Source organism: Furipterus horrens, unplaced genomic scaffold, assembly GCF_987537825.1.
Source record: "Furipterus horrens unplaced genomic scaffold, mFurHor1.1.pri manual_scaffold_2, whole genome shotgun sequence".
NCBI lineage: Eukaryota > Metazoa > Chordata > Mammalia > Chiroptera > Furipteridae > Furipterus > Furipterus horrens.
Window position 1 is genome coordinate 35,234,577 of NW_028327172.1, and position 25,921 is coordinate 35,260,497.

The 25,921-nt window shown below is 35.2% G+C and overlaps 1 protein-coding gene across 1 annotated transcript in view; it reads right to left on the minus strand.

Annotated features, from left to right (window-relative positions):
- The window catches only part of PDE3B (phosphodiesterase 3B), a 155,573-nt gene that overhangs the window by 14,905 nt on the left and 114,747 nt on the right, over positions 1-25,921 (minus strand). The window contains exons 5-12 of the mRNA XM_090263746.1: positions 22,933-23,039; positions 17,465-17,675; positions 16,595-16,671; positions 10,732-10,883; positions 9,853-9,990; positions 8,826-8,937; positions 6,633-6,746; positions 3,972-4,171 (exon numbers count right to left, since the gene is read on the minus strand). Coding sequence (XP_090119872.1) covers positions 3,972-4,171; positions 6,633-6,746; positions 8,826-8,937; positions 9,853-9,990; positions 10,732-10,883; positions 16,595-16,671; positions 17,465-17,675; positions 22,933-23,039 — 1,111 coding nt within the window. The remainder of the gene's footprint in view (positions 1-3,971; positions 4,172-6,632; positions 6,747-8,825; positions 8,938-9,852; positions 9,991-10,731; positions 10,884-16,594; positions 16,672-17,464; positions 17,676-22,932; positions 23,040-25,921) is intronic.

A 25,921-nucleotide genomic window follows, 5' to 3' on the forward strand; every position in this document is an offset into this window, starting at 1 on the left:
TTTTGAAATTTTATCATTACATACTATGTGTAGGTTTTTAGCCCCCCCCCCCCCCCCCATTCAACTTCTCTGGCATTTGATGAGCCCCTTCAATCCAAAAACTCAGCTATTTCAGGAATTTCCAATAGTCAGATCTTAACCTAGACCCTTATGCCTATTTTTTCCTTCTCTATACTTTCCATCTCTTTATCGTTTTAATCTGTATTCTAGGAGAAGTGGCCTGATTTTACTTCCAATGCTTATATTGATTTTTCAAAAAAATTTCTGCAGTAATATTTTTAGTTTCTAACAGTGTTTAACTGATTCTGTGATGTTTTCTTTTTCATAGTTCCCTATTCTTATGGATGCAGTGTTTCTCCAATTCTTTTTGAGAACTTAAAAAAAAATTCAGTGGTTTTCTATTCCCCAGAATATCATTTTCTCCCTGTATTGAGTTAATTCTATACATTTTAGCCTTTTCTTTCCAAGCTCCTGATTAATGTTTTATGTCTTGAGATCCTTAGTTATCCACTGATATAAAAAGAAATAAATTCTAGATTGCAAGTGTGACTTTCTTCTTCTGCTCTTGTGTATGTTTTATTGCTGAGTCTATTCTTTAATTGGGAAGGATGAGTAGGAACTCTGTGAATGTGGATGGTGCTTGTTATTTAGCATGTTTTGCTTTAGAATTACCAGACTGGGTGCTGGCTGTTCAGTTTCCAGAATGAGAAGAATTTACTGTGTAATACTAATACCCACACCAGGAATTCTCTCCTGGCAGTTTCCTTCAATATCTAAAAGATGAGTTTTCTGCCTGGAGATAAAAGCAGGGCTGCAGTAGCTATGCTTCAAGTTCTGTGGTATACATGTTAGGGGGTGTGCCTCTGTGTATGGGCTGCGTGTGTGCACGCCCACTCCAGTGTCTGTGCGCAGGCAGGCAGGGCCAAAGGCATCTGGAGCCCCTCTAGGGTTCCGCTTAGTCTGTAGCCCCTACTAGGATACTTTCATGTCTCAATATTCATCCATATGTTTTTCATTTTCTAGATATAGTATCAAATTCTTTAATCTATTGCTGATAGCACCCTCCCAACTATTCTTCTCTGTTGTCACAAGCTTCATCCCTTACTGCCATTTTATCAGGAGCAAGGAGACAAGTGCATCTTGTTAGTCACATCTCGATCCATATTTTGAAGGACAAAATATATTTATGATTGTCTCAGATTTACAAATCCCAACTTGAAATTTTATTTCCTTTTACCCTAAATCTCATTAAAATATTCTATAAACCAATACCTCAAGCAATAATCTCCATCTTTCAGTCAACTTTTCATTTGGAAATAGCTCAGAAATCTCAGAATTCCAATGCTGATATCCCTCCAGTTTAAACTTGACTAAATATTTTACCTTCTTTCATGGCAAGGATTCAAAATAATCCTTCTGTTGTCTTCCCAGCATACTTTCTTTATCACGAGAATGAAGAGGAATACTTGATTCTGTTCGTGGTATTATACACTATTGTCACTTTTTATAACACACTGGAGCAATAATATTTACTAATTGTGGCCAGATAGACCCACTGAGCTTCCCAAGATGAGAGAACCTACTTTATTGCCTAATACACACACTGAGCTTCAGGCTTTCACAAAAGAGTCCTTAACTCACAGGCTCTAGGCTGACAAAGGTGTTGAGAATTTCATTACTTTGGGAAGAACTGAGTACACTTCAGACAACCTAGCAGTTCTATAGAGCAAAGGAAGCAGGCATCCTTCAGCATTCAACAAATATTTACAGAATGCCTTCAGTATGTGAAGTGTACTGGTGTAGGTATTAGGGAATAAAAGAGACAAAAATCCCTGACTTCATGGAAACTTACATTCCACTGAGGAGAGACATATAATAAATAAACAAAATACAGAGTATACTAAATGATCATTGCTATGGAAAAAATAAAGCAAGGAAGGAACATAATGAGTGCCGGGAAGGGGCTTCTGAAACTAGATGGAAGGAGGTGACAAAGTGAGCTACATTGGCACTGGGGAAGAACACTCTGGGCAGAAAGACAGAAAGTGAAAAGGCTCGCAGCGAGTGTGCCTAGGATGTAGGAGAAAACAGCAAGGAGGCCAGGGAGGCTAACACTGAGTAAGAAAAAGGAGAATTACTGGGGTCTAATTCCTGTAGGATTTTTCTGAGCTACTGTAATGACTTTCTACAATGTGGTGAATGCCACTTGAGGATTCAGAATAAAAGGTGATGTAACTCAGATTTAAACACTTGGCTGCTGTATGTTGAGAACAAGGTAAAGGCTATACCTTTTCAATAGCTAAAATCTAATCAACTTCCTTTCCATTCCAGAGCTTCCCACAACTTCATCTATTGACCGTTCTTAACAAGAAGTTAGAAATAACGCATGATTATTGATCTTATGTCCAGACTTCAATGTTGTGTTTTGATTAGAGCAACAGTTTTGAGTATATAACTTTATAAATTATATTCATGTGTCAGTATTTTTAAATTCTCTGTACATGAGAGTTAACTCTAGAATTCACTCACTTTTAATATCCTCGAAGGAAAAGTAATAAACAAGTCTGACTCACCTGCACTCAAAGCTAAAAAAGACAGAAGAAAAGCAGAGTGGAAAAAAACAGTGAGTAATTTCTGTCTACATGATTATCTAGTTTAGGAGGTTCTCAAATACATAAAACGGTAGAAAACTTTCCATATGTTATCTCCTTTTACCGTTAATCATATCAGGTACATATTTTGAGGTTCAGAAAGATAAGGATGATTTGCCTCAGGTAACAGAACTAACAAGTGGGTAACCAGAAATCATTGATCCCAAGACCAGTGCTTTTCCCATTGTGCCACTACTGCCCAGGTATATGAATCACCAGATGATTTGCAAAAATGAAGTATTAGGCTAGAGAGAATGGACATTGATTCTTGCAGAATGGTACTGCAAATGAGGGAATGTGTGCTCCTTAGTGGGTAATTTCTCCTAAAGCAATTCTTTGAAAGAGAACAAATATTAATATCTAGGGTGAAATTTATTTTTTAATTGGGTACCTGTGGAAATCATGAGTCATTAATCAAGTCTCACTGGAGAAAACGAATCACACAACATTCCCCCTGCACCTCCACAAATCCTACTCTTATTCATACTAAAGAATCTATAGTCACCTATATTTTAAAGTGAGAATGTGTGAAAGGGATAAAAGTGAGAAAAAAGAACACAAAATGGTTACAGAAGATGAAAGGATCAGAACTGAGGTTTAAATACAGAATGATAAAGTGAAAAAGATGAATTCGGCAGTCATTTACTATTCACTCTGTAAGGCACACAGTTAAAAATATAAAAAATATACAGGAATCACCAGCCTAAACAAACACTCACACTACATTCTATTTAGAACAAGTAGTTGGTTCCAAGTCCTAATGCATAAAACTATTACAATTGCCGTATGCATCCTTTGGGAATTCCTACCTCTTATGCAAATGTGACCATAAAGGAATCTTGCACCTTTTCAGTTGTACTAGATACAAAAATAAGGTGGTACTAGAAGAATTTTTACACATACTAATATATTCAGAGTTAAAAGATTTAGGGCCTGGTTATTGAGGCATGTCTTAGAGGAAAAGGAAGACAACAAAAATAACAGCTGTCCATCATTGTAGCTTTTAGCCAGACAAAGGACCTTACCATTCATTAGAAGAGTAAGTCTTACCAACTTGATTGAAGACAAAAATATTGAAAGCAAGAACTCCAGAATTTCATAAAACAATGAGTCACTTTCATGAACATTCTGTTTTCTAGTTGGAGATTTTCCCCCTAATTCTTCAGCACACATCATATCAATGCCGTGTGTTAATATCCAATTCAATGTTGATGGGATGACCATGTGATTCAAGTGAACAATCGTTTACAAAAAGCTATAACAGCATGGTTGTAAAATTTTAGGATCACTCTTTAAACTTTCTGAAAAAGTATTTCCTACCTGAGGGGCATTTGTGGCCACTAGAAATGCATTTGTCCGCCCTGGGTGATCGTAGTCATGCATGGCAGCTGCCACATATAAAGCCATCAATTCCAATGCAGGAATGTTTGAAGACAGGCAACCATAGCTTTCATCTGGGATTGAGCAGCTCCTCGAAGAAATGTAAGTAATTTGCCCAGGGTTAATTCTACCACCAGACTCTGAGGAACAAGCAAAGTGAAATCAGCATTACACATATAACCTCACAATGAGGCTAAGGAGGGGAATCCCCATAGGTAATGTGATTATCTTATTGGTTTACTTACTAAGAAAGACTTTATTTATACACATGGACTTAAAACAATGTATTAACCACCCTAACAAGTGTTAGGTGATAGATACCTCATTGCAGTTTTGATTTGCATTTCCCTGATGATTAGTGATGTCAGTCTTCCTTTGAAAAATGTCCTATTTAGTTCCTCTGACCATTTTTTAATCAGATTTTTTTGTTATGAAATTATGTGAGTTCTTTAGGTATTTTGGATATTATCCAATACATAGTGTGCAAATATTTTCCTCCCATTCTGTAGCTTGCCTTTATTTTTAATTGTTTCCCATGATGTGCAGAAGCTTTTTAGTTTGATATAGACCCACTTAACTGATTTTTGTTTTTGTTGCTTGTGCTTTTGGTGTCATCATTTCTGTTGGTTCTCCAATGCACTGAGAATAAAGCGGCACATCCCTTAGTCTTAGCAGTCTTTGTTTTCACCATAATTTTCCATTTCAACAGCTACTTGGTTTCCCAAAGCATTGTCTTCTACGAATACTAGATATATATGGCCTGGTTTCTTACTGGTTGTAGTAAAATGTGAGAGGAAAGGGAGATCAAGGGAGAACTGTTCAGCCAAAAAGAATGAGGACTTGATAATTTGGGAAATTCTCAACCTATCTAAACTGCAAAAGATACTAACAGTAGTAGATTAACTGTCACAATGGTGTACTCCAGACAGAAAGCCAAGTTTGTAGCTGGCCCACTTTTTGCTAATGCCTTGGAAGGATGAAAAGGTAGAGTCAGATAGACTCTCGAGGATGTTAAGCTCTGCTTTCTTTGGAGAAGGGGCCATGAGCCATGGGATGCGGGTGGCTTCTGGAAGATGAGGGAGGCAAAGAAATGAATTCTCTAGTAGAGACTCTAGGAGGAAAACACTCTTGCTGGCACCTTGATCTTAGCCCAGCTGGACTTATTTTGGACCTTTGACTTCCAAAATTGTAAGATAATATATTTGTATTGTTTTAAGCCACCGGTCTGTAGAAATTTCTTATAGCAGCAGTAGGAAGCTAACAATGATTTGGGTACTGGAAGAGTGATATTGTTATAACAAATCCATAAAAACTGGCATTGAGCAATGAATGGTCAGAGATTGCAATTTTAAAGAGCATGATAAAACACCAAACAGTCAATAAGTTCACTGGACACCAAGCAGGATGAACACAAAGAAAATCACCTGAGTACATATAGTCAAAATGATAAACATCAATAGCAAAGAGAAAAGGAACACATTAGTTTTAAGGAGAAATAAGATTTATGGCAATTTGTCAACAGAAACTATGAAAATCAGAATGGAATGGCATCATTACAGGTACTGAATTATGAAAATAATTCATCTAAGACAAAATAAAGAATATACAGACAAAAGAGCTAAAGAAAATGACCTTTGATAGAAGCACAGAACTACAGGAAGGAAGGAAGAGCACTAGGAAAGAGTAAAATATAAATATTAGACAAAAATGAACATTAGGCAATTTCATCAAACAAGTAATGGCAGTACTTAGACTCAAGTACAAAGAATGTAAAGCAGTGACTAAGTCTATAACAGGTATACTGATTAGTATGGTAATATTTCTCAGGCATTTGTAACTGGGCAAATTCTGTCTGTGTGCATGTCTGTCTGTTCCCATGTTATTAAAGTATTTCTCCCCTCTTATAAACAAGAATAAGAGAACCATGAATGTTATAATTCATTATATTTGCACAGATGATTACGCTGATGAGGAGGAACAGAACTCAACTTTTTTGGGTATAAAATTTGAGAGTTAAGTTTAAATACTTATGTGAGGCTTTTAAACATGTCCTGTTTCAATGGGAATATTACATATTTTAAATTTACATGGAAAATAAATTTACATAAAACAAAAAACCAAGAATTGAAAGAAGAAAGCAAAGAAATGATTATAATATTCAGGATAATGGTGACCTCAATGGCGGTATCACCAGAATGGGACACAGAAAAGACACTTGGTAGATCTAGCAGTACTAGATCTTAACCTAGCTCTTAAGATGGGTAGTAGGTTTCCTAATTTGCATGTCATTTTTTATGCATCAAAATTTACATAGTCCTTTGTATGTACCAAAGGTTACTTAATGAAAAAAATTTCAGGTTTTTTATTTATTATTTTTTTTAAAGAGAGTGGAGGGAGGGAGAGAAACAGATGTGTGAGAGAAACATCGATTGGCTGCCTCTCGCACACCCTCAACTGGGGACCTGGCCAGCAACCTTTCAGTTCGTAGGCTGAGCAACACCAGCTGGGGGACTTAATGAAAAATTTTAAAGGAGAGGTAAGGAAATGAGATAACTTGATTTATTACTCCTATTAATTAAAAAGAATTGTAGAAGGAAGTACCTGTTTCATTTCCTGTTCCATGATTATTGTGGATGTGCTGTAAGCCAGGAATTGGCCGTGTTGTCAGATACCAAACTGCATGTAGGACATCTGTGGCGTGTATACGATTGTGATCTAAAGTCACCAAAAATGTTTTATAAAAATGATCATTCTTTTATATTTACCATAGACATTTTAAGAAGTACTATAATATTTAGTCATCCTCATATATAAATTGTATGACTTAGAATAATTTCCCACAACTTTGTTTCATCTTTTTTTTTTCTGACAATAGTATTTATTATTACACTCAATATTTATTAGTTTTTTTATTGTATTTTTTCCATTACCGTTTATCCCCCTTATACCCTCCTCCCCTGAAATCACTACACTGTTGTCCATTTCCATGAGTCCTTTTTCCTTTTTGCTCGATCCGTATTTCACTCATGTGGAATCTAATGAATAAACTGAATTAACAAGCAAAATAGAGACAGACTCATAGAGAGAGCACGTGCTGACAGCTCTGGGAGGGGGGCAGGGGTTAGGAGGTGAAGGTGTCATCTTATTTTTTAAAGCCTCTTGATGTGTTAAAAAGTTCTTTTAAAAACTTATACTATGAAAACAGTAAAGGGGTCAAAGAAAAGGCAGGGTAACCAGAGCTAATTGAAAGGCATTGCAAAATATATTTAAGGTTGTAGCTTAAATATTTTGTGAATAGTGACTGAATTATGGAGACCTATGTTTGAACACAAAATTTTTTGCACATGGCAAATAGAACATTTAAAATTCTGGACATTTGAACACCCCCTGACCAACACACACACACACACACACACATAGATGCTACTTATTTCTCTGGTCTACTATAAGGATTAAATGTTAAATGGTATATGAACAGATTCAGAACAGTGTCTAATACATAGTACATGATAAATAAAACACTGGTTTTCTGAAATGTCACTATGTGAAAAGGCAAGACCTACAAGTAAAACCCAGTTTTGCTGTTTATAATTTTATGATCTTGGGAAAGATCCTTCTGAATTTTTACTTCTCACCTGTGAACAGTAGATAATACAACCTTTTCCACAAAGATTAAATGAGATAATCTTTGTTAATCTAATGATTATAATCATAGCTAACAATAAAAATTCAATACTTCAACCAATATTTAATAAGTAGCTACCATGTAGAATGGGCAAATGATACAATACTAAGTGTTAAGGCTATAGAACATGATTCAATGTACTAGGGGCTTAATTATCATAAATAATCACCATCTTTTATTGACCATGTACTGTGTCCCATGAATTTTGATATGTGCTTTACATATATTATCACTACCTATAGGGTAAGTACTACTGTTATTCCCATTTACAACCTTAGAAACTATAAAAGTTAGATCCAGATACTTTGGTTTTTTTTTAAAACAATACATCCTAATTGGAGCTGACAATGAATACTCCTTACCACCTCTTTCCATTCCCCTTTTCTTGAAGTCCATCTTAAAGTAGTTCTTTATTCCATTTAAAAAATTTAGCCACTTTTTAAGTGCAAATTATAGTATATGTAACTCACATTATATTAAGCATCATTATTGAGTTATGCCAATTTAATAATTTTGTCTATTTACATAGTTTTATTTTCCTAAAATATGTCAAATTAAGGTAAAGTGTAGAATGTATCACACATAAAGAAAACTATCTTTTTGTACTATGAAATTCAAATGATTGTACCATAAAATCAAATAGCCAAATTTAATTTTAATAATTATAAATTATTCATAAATCAGGATACTGATAAAAACAGAAATTCTATGGGTAAATTTTAAACATTTTAAAGCCCATACTTTTTAAACTCTTGACTTAATACTACTATACATTTTAAAAGATTAGGCACTCAGTTAATATTAACCTAGAAAGATGTATATATAATGTAATAAGTAAAAGATTATATATAGGTGCCTATATTATGATTTACTTCATGAAATATATATATATGTATATATATGAAAAAAGTCCTCAAGAATATATATCAAAATGTTAACAGTGGTAGGTTAACTAGCTAGTAGGATACAAATTTTTTTCTTAAATCTCTATTTAAAACTTTTCCAAACATGTAAATTAAAAATACTTAGGAGTTATTTGAAGGGAAGAATAATAATAGTTTCAAAACCAGTATTATTTGCACTTAAAAATAAAGTATGTTAATACTTACAAGGAATGTCTCGATAGCCATTTTCTAATGCACGAAAATAGTTCATGAATTGTAGAGTGGGAATTTTAAATATTTCCAATAAACCAGTGTCTTGAAATAGGGTATACATAACCTAAATGTCAATTAAAATAAAGTTCACTTTAAAAATCAGAATTCCATTTGTAGTTGAATATAATATGTTTCTGTGATATGCATTTAGGAATATTAACCATGTATATTTCTTTAAGTTAATAATTTATTAAAAACTTCCCTACAATAAATTCTTTTCAAAGCATCAAAAAAAAAAAAAAAAAAAAAAAGACATCACCTTAAAGCCCATGAAAACCAAAGAAAGATTTCCATATCATGTTCTAGTTCAAAATTTTTCCATTCTTCAGTTTAGTTTTTTGTCATAATTTATTGAAGGGTATATGAATTCTATTCTGTTCTAGTCCTAAGTGTTAAAAGAAGTCAGAAAAATATATTTAACACGGTGTTGTCCCCCTAAAGACTTCAATGAAATTAACTTATATACCTTCCATATAATTTATCCTTATGTTCTTATATTTCATAAATAAGATTCTTTGGAGTTAATGAGAGTGATACTTTGGGAAGCTTAATCTGATGCTGTTGTGTGAACCCATCAGGGACAACCTTGAGTTTGGGTAGCAAAATGAAAGTATTTTTCCACGGTTGTAGCAAGAAATGAACTAGTTGGTTTTGAGTAAAAGATAGAGAGGGTAGGTGAAAAAAAAAAAGCACCAGTTTCCATGGTTAGAACCAGATCACCTTTTTTTCCTCTTCAACCTCACGATTCAATATAAAGTTAATTATTTTAGTAAAATTCCATTATTATGAACAATTAAACTACTTATCATTTATTATATGTTTTCAATTTTTCTACTGAAAACTTTATTTTTGAAAACAATAATTCAATTAAAAAATGTTGAATTTCTGCCCAAACCAGTACTTTACATTTTTAGATTTGCTTTTCATAAAGATTCAAAATATTCACTTGTAATTTAAAAAGTAGGGATTGGAAACAAACCTGACTAAGGATCCTTCCTGATTTCTCTCCCATCTCTTCTACAAGTTCAAAAATTTGAAAGTTCCAGTTGCTCATCTTTTCTATTAATGAGTCATAATCTTCTATTAAAATCAGGTCCTGTGATGCTTCCTGTTCAATCTGAAAATACGGGGGAAAATCCAAACCAACTTAACCTTTTTAAAAATAAATACAGGTATTTTAAATCCATATCTAAATGAGAACACTAAAAATTGAACATTAAAAGATAGTATTATTTTCTACAATGTCATTTTCTCAAATATCATCTGAACTTACTATTTCTTGTCTTTGTGTCTTTTAAACATCAGATTTGTTAAATTTCACCTTTTATAAGTAAAAATTTCTAGAACACTACAAATATAAAATCCATTTTTATATTAGAAGTTACAGGTATCAAGAATAATAGAAACTCCAGTCCTTATATGGTATTTATTATTAGCTTAACTTCCAAGAGAAATGGGAGTATTTTTCCCTAGAAAGCTTAAATTTTAAACTTTAAGAATAAAAAATTTGCTATTTTAAGTAATTATTTTCATTGTTTTTAATGACTATACACACATTCCTCAGACTTTAACATATATAACGAAGAAAATATCAGCATGGAAAGTAATATATCTACTATAAAATTAAACAAAATGTGTTCATTGTAAAATCAGTACACTTTCTTGTTTTAGGATAATGAGTTTAGAAGTAATTTTTTTTTTTTTTTATCCAAGGTTTTCTTTATTGTGGGACAGTGACATGTCAGCAAAAAGCATTTAAATATCATATTGAAAACATTCTTCTGGACAAAAGTAATGAAACTTAACTAAATACTAATATTTCACCTTAACATAATCATATTATAAGTTTATCATTTACATTTGGTTGATGTTCATTCTGTGCCTCTTCTGCCAGGTGATTATCACCTTCCAAAAATAACTTTCTGCAGTCTCTGTTCTCTGTTTCCGCTTTGTGTTGAGTTTCTGTAAGGCTGAGTGATTCTTTTGAGAAATTGGTATTATCTTCATCACCTTTCAAAAAATAGTAATAAATAAGAATAAAACTTGCCCTACATGGAAAAAATATTTCCAAAAATATTCAGATAAACTAAACCATACTGGTATTCAATCTAAATTAATGACCAAAAAATTAATTATACCATTAATATTACCTTGCTGGACTATATGGCCCACGTACTTCGTGCTTGGGCAGTACAGATACTTCACCTGATGTCTACTCATGGATGGAAAGAGATGAGTGGATATTCTTTATAAAAGTGAGAATAGAAAAAGTCCCTATGATAGAAACTTTTTTTACCAATTTGATGTAAACAATTTCCAACATCTGAAATTGTCTGAATATTGGATATGAAAATGAGGTTAAGGCATATCTTAAAATCAAAACACATACCGAGCCCTGGCCAGTGGCTCAGCTGGTTGGCACACCGTCCCATGCAACAAAAGTTGTAAATTCAAACCTCAGTCTGGGCACATAGTGGAAGCAACCTATTGATGTTTTTCTCACATTGATGTCTCTCTCTCTCTCTTTCTCTCTCTCTCTCTCTCTCTCTCTCTCAAATCAGTAAATATATCCTCAGGTGAGGATTTAAAAAATATTGATTATAAACTAATTGAAAAAAAATTAAAACATGCAATTTGAAGCAAGTTGCAAAAAGATGTAACATCTAGGTAAAAAAATAAAAATAAATAAAAATTAAAACAGTATCATGAATAAGAATTACTTCTCTACCAATGTGATTAATAATATTATTTTCTCAAGTTACATGGAAAAGGAAAGCAGCATTGGTGGCTAAACAGTATTCATTCTACTTATAAGATCCTGAACAGGAAAGTTTCCCAAAACTTATCAACAGGAGAATAAATAAACTAGTGTACTCATACAACAGAACATTACAGAGCAAAGAAAAAGAACTATAATCCCATGCAACAATATGTTGGATTCTTAAAAACATAATGTTGAGTAAGGAAGTCAGACACAACCTACATACTACGTGATTCTCTTTAGGAAAAAGTTCAAAAACATATCAAAATTGATATGGATGAATACTGAAAGATGGGATGAATGTTGTCTTTGGGGAATAAACCTGGAAAGGGCTTGAGGGGAATTCTGAGGTGCTGGTAGTATGTACTGATTTGTGTGCTAATTGCCCAGGTATGTTAAGTGTGTATTCATTGGGAGTTGGGTTTCAGAAGAACTAGGTTCAAATCCTGATTTTTGTACTTAACAAAAGCAAATTTTTTCCCTTGTTAAATGTGGATAATAACAACTATCTTACTAGGTGATCAATAAATGTTAGTCAAATCTGAACCTAACACACTAAAAATATACTCAAAAGTCATAAACTGATGATGATCAGAAAGTATTATCCTTTGGAAAATACTTTTTCCAAATGAAAGACATTTATTTTCAGAAGTGAAATATAGAATATTCAACTCTTCCTAGTTAAGGTAGTAGCTATAATAATAGCCTAAAATAGCCATCAGTATAAAAATTGTTGACATTCAAGGTACTTTTTAATTACCTAAACTTCTAATAACTGTATCTTACAAATAACAAACAGTTGAAATAAAGGTAAGCAATTTCTATTCTAAGGAAGTCCACAAGGCTATCTCTTGTCCTACATGCACTCTTTTGAAATGTATTCTTGTCACTCTTCCATCAAGAGAGCATTTATTTCCCAACCCCTCAAACCTGGACAGGCTGTAAGACTGCTCTGATTTACAGAAATGTGGCAAAAGTGACACTTTATTTGTTCTGGTTGTAGCAATTAACTAAACTGGCAGTTTCCACTTCCTCCTCTCTTGGAATCCAGCCAACATGTTGGAAGAAGCCCACAGAGAGGCCATAGTTAGATGGGACTGGTCAAGAGCCAACAGAGATATGGGTAATTCATCTTGGAAATTCAGCCCAATCAATCCTTCAGATGTCTATCACTTGCCAGTATCTGACTGTAATCATGTGACAGCCCTCAAGTGAGACTCTCCCAGCTGAGAAGAGTCAATCCAAAATCTGAGAATACATTATGTTTTAAAACTATTGAGTATCATTACCTACCATAAAATCCCCCCATTAGTGTGTATATACTTCAACAATTTCCATAAACTTACAGTTGTGTGATCGTTATGACAATCCAGTTTTAAAATATTCTCATCACCCCCCAGAAGTACCTCCATGTCTGTCTACAGTTAATTGCTATTTCACCTTAGGCAATCACTGTTACGATTTTTGTCTCTATAAATATTCCTTTTCTAGAATTTAATATAAGTGGAATCATACAATACATAATCTTTTGACCCTAGCTTCTTTCAGTTAGAATAATGTTTTTGGCATTTTTCCATGTAGTAGCATGTATATCAGAAGTTCATTCCTTTAATTGCTAAATGAAACTCCATCATATGGATATACCTCGTGATATTTATCCATTCACAAACTCATGGACATTTGGATAATTTCCAGTTTTGTACTATTATGAATAATAACATCGTAAGCCTTCACAATCCTGTCTTTGAGGGCTCATGTTTTCTCCTGGGTAAATTCTTAGTGGTGATGTTGCTGGGTGATAATGGTAAATTTACGTGTACCATTAAAAAAACTGAAAATCTTTTCCAGAGTGGCTATATCACTTAACATTACCATCAGCAATACACAGGGGTTCCAAGTTCTCTGCGTCCTTGCCAGTACTTGGCATTGTCTGTCTTTTTGATTACAGCTATTCTAGTTTGAGTGGAGTGCTATCTCATGGTAGTATTAATTTGCATTTACCTAATGACTAATGATCATCTTTTCATGTGCTTCATATCCATTTGTTTATATCTTTCACCAAATGACTTTCACCAAATGACCTAAAATCCTTTGCCTAATTTTCCCCCATTTTTAAAACTGACTTTATTGGGGCAACACTGGTTAATAAAACTATAGGTGTCAGGTGTACAGTTTTGTATCATTTGTATATTATACTGAGTGTTCAACACCCCAAGTCAAATCTCCTTCCATCACCATCTATCCCTCCTTTTTTGCCAAATTGCTTGTAATCCTCACCAGAGCGTATGTTTATTGATTCTTGAGAGAGCGAGGAGAGACATCAGTTGGTTGCCTTCCACACATGCCCCAGCCAGAGATCAAACCTGCAACCTTTTGGTGCTTGGGACAACGCTCCAATCAAGCCCAATTTTTAATTGAGTTGTTTAACTTTTTAATATTGAGTTGCACAAGTTCTTTATGTATCATGGATATAAGACGTTGTCTGGTGTATAATTTGCAAATATTTTCTCCCAATCTTATTGATGTCTTTTGAAGTGCAAAAGGTTTTGATTTTGCAAAAACCCAATTTGTCATTTTCTTTCACGGGTTGTGCTTTTTAGTATTGCACCTAGGAATGCTTTACTCAACCCAAGGTCACAAAGGCTCTGTCCTATACTTTCTTCCACAAGTCACATTGTTTTAACTCTCATATTTAGGCCTATAATCTATTTTGCCTAATTTTTCGTGTATATGGTAAAGTAAGCTTTCAAATTCTTTTTTGAAAAGTTGTTATCCAATTGTCCTGGCCCCATTTGTTGAAATGAAATGAAAAAAACTTTTTCTTTTGAATTGTACTGGCAACTATGTCCAAAATCAGTTCACCATAAATGCAAGAACTTAGTTTTGAACTCACACTTCTCTGTTCCACTGATTTACATACAGGCTCATCTTTGTGCCAATACCACACTGTCTTAAATATAGTGGCTTTACAATAAGTTTTGAAATCAGGTAATATCAGTCCTGCAAATTTGTTCTTTTCCCAAAGTGATTTGGCTACTGTAGCTTATTTGCATTTTCATGTAAATTTATAATCTCCCACGTTTGTTAACTTTATTCTACTTTATTTTTGATACTACTGTGAATAAAAATGTTTTCTTAATTTATTTACAACTGTTCATTGTTAGTATACAGAAGTACAACTTATTTTGTACATTGATCTTGTGATTTTGCTAAACTTGTTTATTGGTTCTAGTTGTGTGTGTATGTGTGTGGGGGGGGTGCATTTCCTACTTAAGTGATCATGTGGCCAGTGAATAGGGAGTTTTTTTTCCATTAAGTAGGATATTAGCAGTATGTTTTTCAAAGATGCCCTTCATCTCACTGTTATTACTATTTTGAATGTTTTTATCATAAATAGTGTTTATTTTTGCCATGCTTTTTATGCATCTATTGAGATTATCATGTGGTTTTTTTTCCCTTTATTCTATTAATGTGGTATATTACATTGATTGATTTATATTCTAATGTTAAACTACCTTTGTTTCTGTGATAAATATATCTTCATCATGGTGTGACTGTTTTATATGTTGATGGACTCAGTTTGCTAGTATTCTGTTAAGAATTTTTGTGTCATATACATGTAAAAGATAACGTCTAGTTTTCTCGTGATGCATTTGGTTATGATATCCAGGTAATGTTGGTCTTATAGAACAAGTTGGCAAGTTTTCTTTCTATTTTTGGTAGCTTTTTAAAAGAATTGGTCTTTTTTTTCCCCCAGTCTATATCACCTTTACTTTTTTCATCACCATTTATCCCCCCTATACCCTCTTTCACCTCCACTCACCGTCCCCCTACCCGTCCCCGTTGCAATCCCCACCCTTTAAAATGTTAAAAAGCAAAAACTATTAAATTGCACACTTTAAAAGGATGAATTTTGTGGTATGTAAAGGGATTTCTAGGAGCCTATAATCCCTGAAGGGCCTGGCTTTATATTCCTAGGGTGCAGTGCTGCAGAATTTGCTAAGTTATCCCTACCAAGGCAAGCCTTCAATTCAAATCCCTGTCCCCCAAATCCCATGAAGCTACCAAAAGGACTGCTCATTTTGTCAGTCACTGGTCCCTTTGGCAAACACCCTTTTGGTAGCTCCTAAATCCACACTGACTTCCAACTTTCTTGGATATCCTCCAGATCTTCTAGTGGTGTTTCTGAGAAGCCTGTTAGTTCTTCAATGGCTTCTAGATTATTTTTTTTGTTACTAATTTGTACAGCTTTTCTACCTGCCTTCAGGGGGAATGTTGGTGCAAATTAACCATCTATTACTAGAAGCCTGGTCATCAACTGTTTAAAGTTGCAAAACTACTATAGTTTTATCACCACCAGTATTTCTTGTTTGATCATATAAAATGTTTCAGAATGATACAATTAAATTTTAAAACAACTCCTCTCTGTGCCATAAAAAGATTATGCAAATCTTTTGGCCTTAGATTATATAGTATAAATTTCAACATTAATATACTTTATTTCACTATTTGTGAGCCAAAGCCATAACCTAATATTATATTCATTTGTACAGCACATTTTTACTCTTTAAAAAACTTTCATGCCCTGGCTGGATAGCTCAGTTGGTTAGAGCATTTTCCTGATACTCCAAGGTTACAGGTTCGATCCCTCATCAGGGCACATAAAAGCACCAACCAATGAATGCATAAATAAGTGGAAGAACAAATCGATGTCTCTGTTTCTCCTTCTCTCCCTTCCTTGCACTCCCCCCGTCTCTAAATTCAATCAATAAGTAAAATTCTTAAAAAACTTTCATCATCTATTATTTATACTTTGTTCCTAATAACTTCTCTTTGAGGTAGATAAACACTATACTCTTCCTTTTTAAGATGGATAAAGTGAAGTTAAACTTATTTATTCATCCTAAAAAATAATGTAAACATTGCTCTAAGTTAAACATACGTGACTCTTGCATCTCACCTGATTTTCCACTGTGGCAGTCTGTACCAGGCTCTGATTCAGATGTTGAAACATATTTAAGTATTCGATGTCCGCAGCTTATAGAATAAAACAAATATATATACAAATAAATAAACAAGTATATATAATAAATGATTCAAAATTTTAAAATCTAAATACAATTAGAAAATCTGCTTATTTTCCCCTTCACCCAAGGACATTTTTTTCATTGCTTTTAGAGAGATATGAGAGAGAAACATTGATTGGTTGCCTCCCATACATGCCTGGACCAGGGACTGAACCCCCAACCTAGGTATGTGCCCTGATTGGAATGAAATCTGCAACCCTTTGGTTACGGGCTGACGCTCCAACCAACTGAGGCACACCAGCCCAGGCAAATCTTAATTTTTAACCAAGTTCCCAAATGGAACACATTCTAGTAGTCCAGTCTTGCTATGACTTTAATAGGCTTTATCCTAGAAAGCATCTGTGTGATTTTGATGAAAATAATATATTTTGAAAGTCAACATTAATGTCTGAGATAAACACTTCATATCTAAGCAGAAATGAGAATGAATACCATATAAACAGGGTTTTACAAATAGGCACAAAAGTAGTATATCCTAAAATAATTCTCATACATTTACAGATATGATGTGATATGATGAATAAAATACCACTATCTTTCACTCTAGATGGATATCATTTAATTGGAAAATGAATGATAGCACTGAACTGAGAAAAATTTTTAGTCAGGATAAATATTGCTAGATAAGTAAGGAAGAGGATATAGCCTTATTTCATCATCTAGTTACAAAATAGAACTAGAATATTAGTAATACTTCAAGTAACCTATATTGTAAAACAGAAATAAGCATTTGGGAAACTTACCTGTTACATAAATTACTATCAGAATTTCTAAGTTGCTGATAAAAATCTAGTGAAGTGGGTGCATTGCCCAAAGATCTGTGTAAAATAACACTTGGTTTAGCAAGAAAATCAGCAGTATCAGGAAATTCTATAGGTGATCGATTAGCTAGAGAGCCAGGAGACAGTAGTCCATGGCTAGAAGAATTCACAGGACTCAGGCTGGGTAAAACACCTTGAAAAGTTAAAAGAGAAGAAAGAGATATATAAATAAATTATGTATGTATATGTTGTTTATTGTTTATGTTTGTGTATTTATCAAGAGCATTTTCCTTCTTTAAAGAAAGCAAAATATTGACAATTAAATGATAACAGATTTCTAGATGGAGATATTCTGAAGATACTCTAGGAACTTAGGCAGAATATAAACCATATATATCACCATCAGTGACTGTGAAATAAATACCTTGTTGCAGGATAGCCCATTATAGGTGAATAACAGGAGTATAACTAAAGTGTACATATTCTGTGGTACAGATTTTCCTAATTCTTTATCTTTCACATTTTGTTTCCCCACCAGCTTGATTACTGAATCTATACGAACAGAGTATCTTCACCAAATGCTACTGAATATATTTCAATGCAATTAAACTCATTTTTGTTTGAAGAATCCAACAGTATTAAGCAAATTGAGCATATAATATAATTAAGCTAAAAGAGCAGCATACCTTTAAAATATGCAAATCTTTCCAGCTCATCGTTTTTGTTTTTTTTTTAATTTTAAGTATATTTTATTGGTTATGTGGAAAGCGCAGTTACACATTTTAAAAAGTCAAGAGGGACAATGGGGAGTACTCCGAGCACCAGAACAGACCACGCAGCTCACGATCCCATCACCGGGGAAAATCAAGCCTCATTGCTTCTGACTGTGCATACCAGTGGAGGTTGGGGCGGAGGCAGAAACTGCTGGTCTCTCAGCAGAGTCCGCTTGTTTAAAGGGCCCCCATGGTCCTAGAACATCCACAGACCCATCCACTCTGGGAACGACATCCAGGGCAACAGCTAGAGAGGCGCAAGGCCCACACAGAAGTGGGAGAAGTACTTGGAAAAGGGGCAAGTTCTGAGCAAGTGGCATTGTTCCCTCTCAGACCCCGCCCCCACACACAGCGGCACAACGTGGTGAAATGGTTCACCCTGTACTGCTGAATACTTAAGGCTCTGCACCTTACAACATAACAGATGCAACAGCTCTACCTAAGACACAGAGGCAAACAAGCACAGGAGCCTGTCAAGTTGAGGAGACAGAGAAGTATGTCCCAAAAGAGGGAACAGATCAAGGTTCCAGTGGGAGAACTAAGCGATGAGGAGATAGCTAACCTAACAAACAAGGAGAGAGCCAGCCTAACAGACACAGAGTTCAAAACACTGGTGATAAAGATGCTCACAGACCTGACAGATATACTTAAGTATGGCAAACACATAAGGGAAGAAGTGAAGGCTATGCTAAATGAAATGAAGGAAGATCCATACAAAACCAATGGTGAAGGTAAGGAAACTGGGGTTCAAATAAATGATTTGGAACATAAGGAAGAATAAAACAGGCAACCAGTACAGAATGAGGAAACAAGAATTGAAAAAACGAGGAGAAGCTTAGGAACCGCTGGGACAACTTTAAATGTGCCAACATCTGAACCATAGGGGTGCCAGAAGGAGAAGAGTAAGAGCAAGAAACTAAAAGCTTATATGAGAAAATAATGAAGGAAAACTCCCCAAATTTGGCAAAGGAAATAGACATAGAAGTCCAGGAAGCACAGAGTCTCAAACAAGCTAAACCCAAAAAGGACCACACCAAGACACATCATAATTAAAATGCCAAAGGTTCAAGATAAAGAGAGAATCTTAAAGCAGCAAGAGAAAAGCAGGGCGTTACCTACAAAGGAGTGCCTATAAGACTCAGCTGATTTCTCAAAAGAAACTTTGCAGGCAAGAAGGGGCTGGCAAGAAGTATTCAAAGTGATGAAAAGCAAGGACTTACAACCAAGATTACTCTATCCAGCAAAGCTATCATTTAGAATGGAAGGGCAAATAAAGTGCTTCCCAGACAAGGTAAAGCTAAAGGAGTTCATCATCACCAAACTATTATTATATGAAATATCAAAGGGACTTACTTAAGAAAAAGAAGATGAAATTATGAACATTAAAATGACAACAAACTTCCAGCCAAGATGGAGGCCTAGACATGCTCTGTCTCCCTCCACAACTAAGAATGACTACAACTACCGCAAAACCAGAAATAACCTTAAGTTCCAGAAAATAAAGCTACATGTAAGTCCAGCATATGAAGTTATAAACAAGTGGTGCTCATCCCGACGGGTAGGAGAGGCGAAGCGGAGGCAGAGAGATCAAGCTGTGCTGCCAGTGGCAGCTGCAGCAACAAGCAGTGGGACCGCGATAAGCATAGACACCCGTATTTAAGGGGAGGTGAGAAGCGCCAGGGGAGCACCCCAGGCTGCAGTCCAGACCCGTCAGCTTGCGATTCCAATGCTGGGGAAGGCAGACCCCCCCCATTGCCTTGGACTGTGAGGCCCAGAGGGTGCGGGGATGGAGGAGGAGGATCTCGGTTTCAGAGGAGAGTGAACAGAAGAAACCCATCTTGGACCCCCACCCCCACACAAAACGCCACAGTGGTGAGAAGGGTTGCCTGGTAGTGACCAGTTCACGGGACTCCGCCCCCTATAGCGTAGGAGGTGTGACAGCCCCACACAGGAAGCAAAAGTAAAATGACAACAAACACAACTATCAACAACTAAATCTAAAAAATAAAAACAAAATCTAACTAAGCAAACCAGAATAGGAACAGAATCATAGGTATGGGGATCATTTGGAGGGTTATCAGCTGGGAGGGGGAAGGGGGAGAAATGGGGAAATGGTGCAGGGATTAAGAAGCATAATCAATTGGTACAAAATAGACAGGGGGAAGTTAAGAATAATATAGGAAAGGGTGAAGCCAAATAACTTATATGCACAACCCATGGACGTGAACTAAGGGGGTGGGATTGGTGGAGGGAAGGGGGGTACTGGGCAGAGGGGAGCAAAAGGAAAAAAAAAATGGAACTACTGTAACAACATAATCAATAAAATATACTTTAAAAAAAGAAAAAATAAAGGCTTTCTTTTGTTAGTGTTCTTGATCTCTACCATTCATCTATTTTTAGAATTTCCATCTCCTTACATTGCCAATCTGTTCTTGCATGCTGTCAAATTTATCCATTAAAGCCGTTTTTGGCCTATTAATCATAGTTGTTTTAAAGTCATAGTATGACAAGTACAAAATCTTTGTTATATCTGGTTCTGATTGTTTATTCTGTCTCTAAAAATTGTGTTTTCAGCTTTTGGGTATGCCTTGTAATTTTTTCTTGATAGTTAGAAATGATGTACTGGGTAAAAGGAACTGCTACAAATAGGCCTTTAGTAATATAGTGGTGAAATCGGAGGGAGGGTAAGTGTTCTGTAGTCCTATGATTTGTTCTGTCTTTTAGTGAGTCTGTGCCTCTAGACTATGAACTTCACAGGAGGTTAGCTAGAGCTGACTGTAGTTGGGTCTTTACCTTCTCCCAAGTCAGTTAGGCTCTGATAGTATCCCAGCAGGTTAGGCCCCAGTTAACTAGCTTCTGCTAAGGACAGAGTGCTCTGCCCTGACCAGTGTGGCTTGCACTATGCTGTAAAGGGAAAGATCGCTGGTTCAATTCCCAGTTGGGGTACATGCCTGGGTTTTGGGTTTGTCCCCGGTGGGGCATGTATGAGAGGCAGCTGATCCATTTTGCTCTCCCTCTCTTTCTCCTTCCCTTCCCCTCCCCACCCCCAAATGTAAATAAATAAAATATTTAAAAAAAAAATTAAAAAAGACCAGAGCACTCTGGTATATATATTTTAAATGGTTCCTTTTCCCCTCCCCTGACAGAAGCATTTTCTCTGATATTTACTATAGGAAGCTGGTAAAGCTCCTGAAGGAGAATCTTACAAAATCCTATGGCTGCATGGCCCTAGAGTTTTTATCTCAGAGTTGTCCCCACTCATCCTCCAGCAATCTGGCGGTTATCCTTTTCCAGTGCTGGCTCTCATCATCCCCTGATTGGCCTTCTGTGTCTTCTATCCTGGGGCAGCAGTTTGCCCTGTGTTCTCACCCTCACCTGTCTTACAGATCCTAGCACAGCTGTTGACTTTGCGGTGTGTTCAGCTTTTCACTCGTTAGGATGAAGAGGTGACTTCCAGCTCCCTACATTCGAAACTGGAAACCAAAAGTCTTACTATTTACGTATTTTTCCTTCTCTGTGTTTCAGTTTAAATATTTTCTATTTCTCTATCTTCAGGTTTACTACTCTTGTTTTCTGGTGTGTTCAATCTGTTCTTAAACCATCCTGTAGGCTTTTAATTTAATCAAATGCATTTCTAAATGTCCCTTGTTTCTTTTCTGTATGTTCCAGTTCTCTGTTAAAATTACCCATCCATTTTGTACATCTGTCCTTCTATTTCTTTTAAAACATCATTGTTATTTTAAAGTCTTTGTTAAAGCCAGTATCAATACATGTAGATCCCCTAGTGTCTGCTTTTCTTGCTTTTAAATGACATTTTTCTGACTTTTCACATTTCAGTTTTTATTGTATGCCAAATATTTTTATAAAAGGATTTTGTGGTTCTATATACTACGGCCCCAAACCACATGTAACGTAGTTTGAAAGCAGAGTGTTGTATCTATGTTGTATCTATAAAGTACATTTCATCCAAAAAGTTTTAATGCAAATGGGTAAAGGGGGTCAAAAGGTACAAACCACCAGTTATAAAACAAGTAAGTCATGGGGGTGTAATGTACAGCATGGTGACGATAGGTAATATCATATTGTATATTTGAAAGTTGCTAAGAGAGATCTTAAGAATTCTCATCACAAGAAACAAATTTGTAACTATGTAGGATGATGGGTGCTAATTAATTAGACTTATTGTGGTGATAATTTTACAACAAAACATTATGTTGTATACCTGAAACTAATAAAATATTACAGGTCAATTATACCTCAAATTACTAAATAAATAGAAAATTCCTATTAGGATGACTTAGGATACAGTCAGGGTTTTTTTCTACTTTCACACTAAGATTTTCTTTCTTCATAATTTCCATGTTACTGAATATTCTTTTTTACTAGGGCTTTTCCCTTGTTCTGCATATATAAATCTGAATCTGCAAATTCAGGTTAGTTAAATAGTTTTCCCTGAATCCCTAGTGCCTAACAAAGTTCCCTCTATATTGATGTTCAAAAAGTGTTTAATGAATGAGCAAATTGGGAACTAATAGCCAACCCAAATTGCTTAGTTATGTTAACTTACAACACATAAAATAGTATTCGAAATTAGCTATTAACATGTAAAAAATAAATTTGGCACTTCCATATACTTTGAGACCTCCCACATTTAAATCATAAAAAGTGAGTTCTTACCAGCTCTTCTTAGGCCTATATGGTGAGTTAGCGATACAGAAGATGACCTTTGCTTTGGGATTGTCAGTAGATTTGAACTAAAAGGCCCATTTAGATAGCATCCTTGACTAAAAGGGAAAAATAACAGGTTAAAATTGTTAAAACTGTGGGAAATTTCCTCATTTTTCTTCACGGTCTTCAATTCGATTAGCAAATAATTTGCTTATACATTCAGAGTTTAGACATCTATCTAGTGCCTAAGGACTAAATCAGGAGTCAGCAAACTTTTTGTCAAGAACCAAATGGTAAATACTTCCAGCTTTGAAGGCCACAAGGTCTCTGCTGCAACTACTCAGCTCTGCCACTGCAGCATAAAAGCAGCCATGAACAGTAATAAACGAATAAGCATAACTGTCAATGTAATTTTATTTATAAAAACAGGTTGTGCACCACAGGCTGAGGTCCAAGGCCACATTGTTTGCTGAACCCTGGCATAAAGCAGGTTAAAGCAGGTTATCAGTATCATCGGGAGGGCTTCTTACAACACAGACTGCTTCTGTAAACCAGGGTCAGGACCAGATAATCTGCATTTCTAACAAGTTCCTAGAGGAAATGCTGATGTTGCTGGGTCCAGGGGCTTCACTGAGAATCACTGGCCTAAAATATGTAGTTTTTCACTATTTTCTGTTCCATTAAGCCAGTCACTTCTTATAACTGAAATATTTATTATAGGTTCTAGGGCTCTTATGAAAAAATTAAATATAGGTAGGCAACCATACCAAGGTGATACATAAAATGAAGTTAAAGATTATATATTTGCAAGTTCTGGCCCAGTGCCATGAATAAAGCAAGTAGAACACAAATGTTACCTTCCTTTCCTAGATATTCACTAACCTATTTTATTCTGTTAGTCACCTTCTGATATAGGTACTCACCCACAGGCTCAAGGACAACCCTAGATTCTCTTATTTTTTAACTCAATGATTTTTAGTGTAGGCTAGGTTCTTAAGCTCTTCCCCAGTTCCTTCATCTTTTCTCCACTACCACACAACATTATTCAAGAAAGATCTATTTTTCTGTGACCACAAAGGTTTTTATTCATGTCTCTATTATAACATTTACCCACAGTATGTTATAATTCCACTGCTTATAGATTATTTTCCCTTGCTAATTGTTAAATTCCTTTAGGGGCCATAAAAAACATCTCTACATTCACAGTGGATACAGCATAGTGCCTGAAAAGAGGTGTTCAACAGATGTTTGTGGAATACATGAATAATCTCTTTAGGTTCCTACTCCCACTTCTCTAAAGAATATATCTTTTCTGCTCCCCAATTTTGAGTGAATGGACTCTTTCTTTGCTAACCTCTGTTTCAAGGTTCTCCTTGGGGCTTTTTCTAGAAATCTAGTTTGTTCTACATCCTGATGAGAAAAAAAAAATCTGTATTACAAAGAGAAGGCATGTAAAACCAGTTGGCAACCAATTCATTAAAGCTTCTTTATTAATATTAACAAAGTTATAATAATGTGCTATCTTGAACATTGATCATACATCACTCATCAGTTTAGGTCCTTTACACAATTTATCTGTTACTCTCCTACTTTACATATAAGGAAACTGAGGCTTCACAAGGCTAAATAATGTCCCTAAATTCACACAGCTAAAATACAACTTCCAGTTTCTTTGACTCCAAAGCGTATGCTCTTTCCACAAAACAATTCTATCTCTGTGTGTGTTTCTCAATATGCAAAATAAGAGATTTAGAATTAAGGACTTCTGAGGTAACATCAAGCCTTTAGATTCTATAATATTTTTTTTCTGAAGCCAACAGTAATAATAATTTGTTGACAGTTTTACAAAGAGACAATATGCAAATGATACCATGCAATAAACTCCTCTCCCTACAAATGCTTGATCATTCTTTGTATTTGAGTATTTCTTGCCTGCATGTGGATTGGGAGGGACTGGGAAAGAAGGGCAACATTAAAACAGAAAAATCTGTACTCTATCTACTAAAGTCTACTACCTGGTTAATATCCAAAACCAAGACAGGGATTTCTCCTTTTCAGAAGTAACCCATAGCACTGCTTCATAGTCTTCTACCTTGATCCAGGGTCTTCTAATAATTGAAGTATGTCATAACATTCAGTTAGCCATTTAGAATTGAGAGGGACAGGTCATTTCAGCTGAGTTCCAGAATTGTCTTATTCATTCCTGGCTTAAAACCAGGTAAATATATACCCAGAGGCAGATTTAATGGCTGGCGCACCAGGCATGCGCCCTGGGCCCCGACTTCTGAAGGGCCCCTCAAAACCCCAACTTTACACTTTTTTCTAATGACACCAAGTTTGGTTTCATTACTACGCTGCATAAAATATGGTTAACATGTATTTTTATTTTCCCTGTCTCTCTCTTTCTTTCAAGGGGCCCAATATTTTCTTCTGCACCCAGGGCAACTGACCTCAATATGCCTCTGTATAAACCCCAATGAGATTACATAAAACAATACTGAACAAAGCAGAGGACAAGAGAGGCTAGGGGTTCCAATGATTATTAATAGTGGGTAGGAGGGTGATTAAAATCAGACTTGGGAATCAGTCTTCAAATCCAAGTGCACACACATTACAAAAGATATCAAAGATTATGGTCACAGAGTTAAGCCATATAAGAGTTGATTTCTAGATAATCAATGCAAATTACCTTGACATAGTTTGTATCACTTTTTTGGGGGGGGAATAGTTTTATAAGCTTGGCTATATGATTACATTTACAAAAATATTCTCATAAAAAATTGAGTGGGATAACACCATTAGCCAGCCCTCTTGATCTCGATAGTTCAAATAGCGTCCAGGCTTTGGAATAAATCTCCAATAAACTATGCATCACAAAATTGAGAAGCTGATTCCCAAGTACATTATTTAGGGGACATACTCTTGCTAGGCAGCAAATTATCAGATTTAATTACAGAGTTATGGAGATGATGGTGAATCTGAATAAGTTGAGACTAAC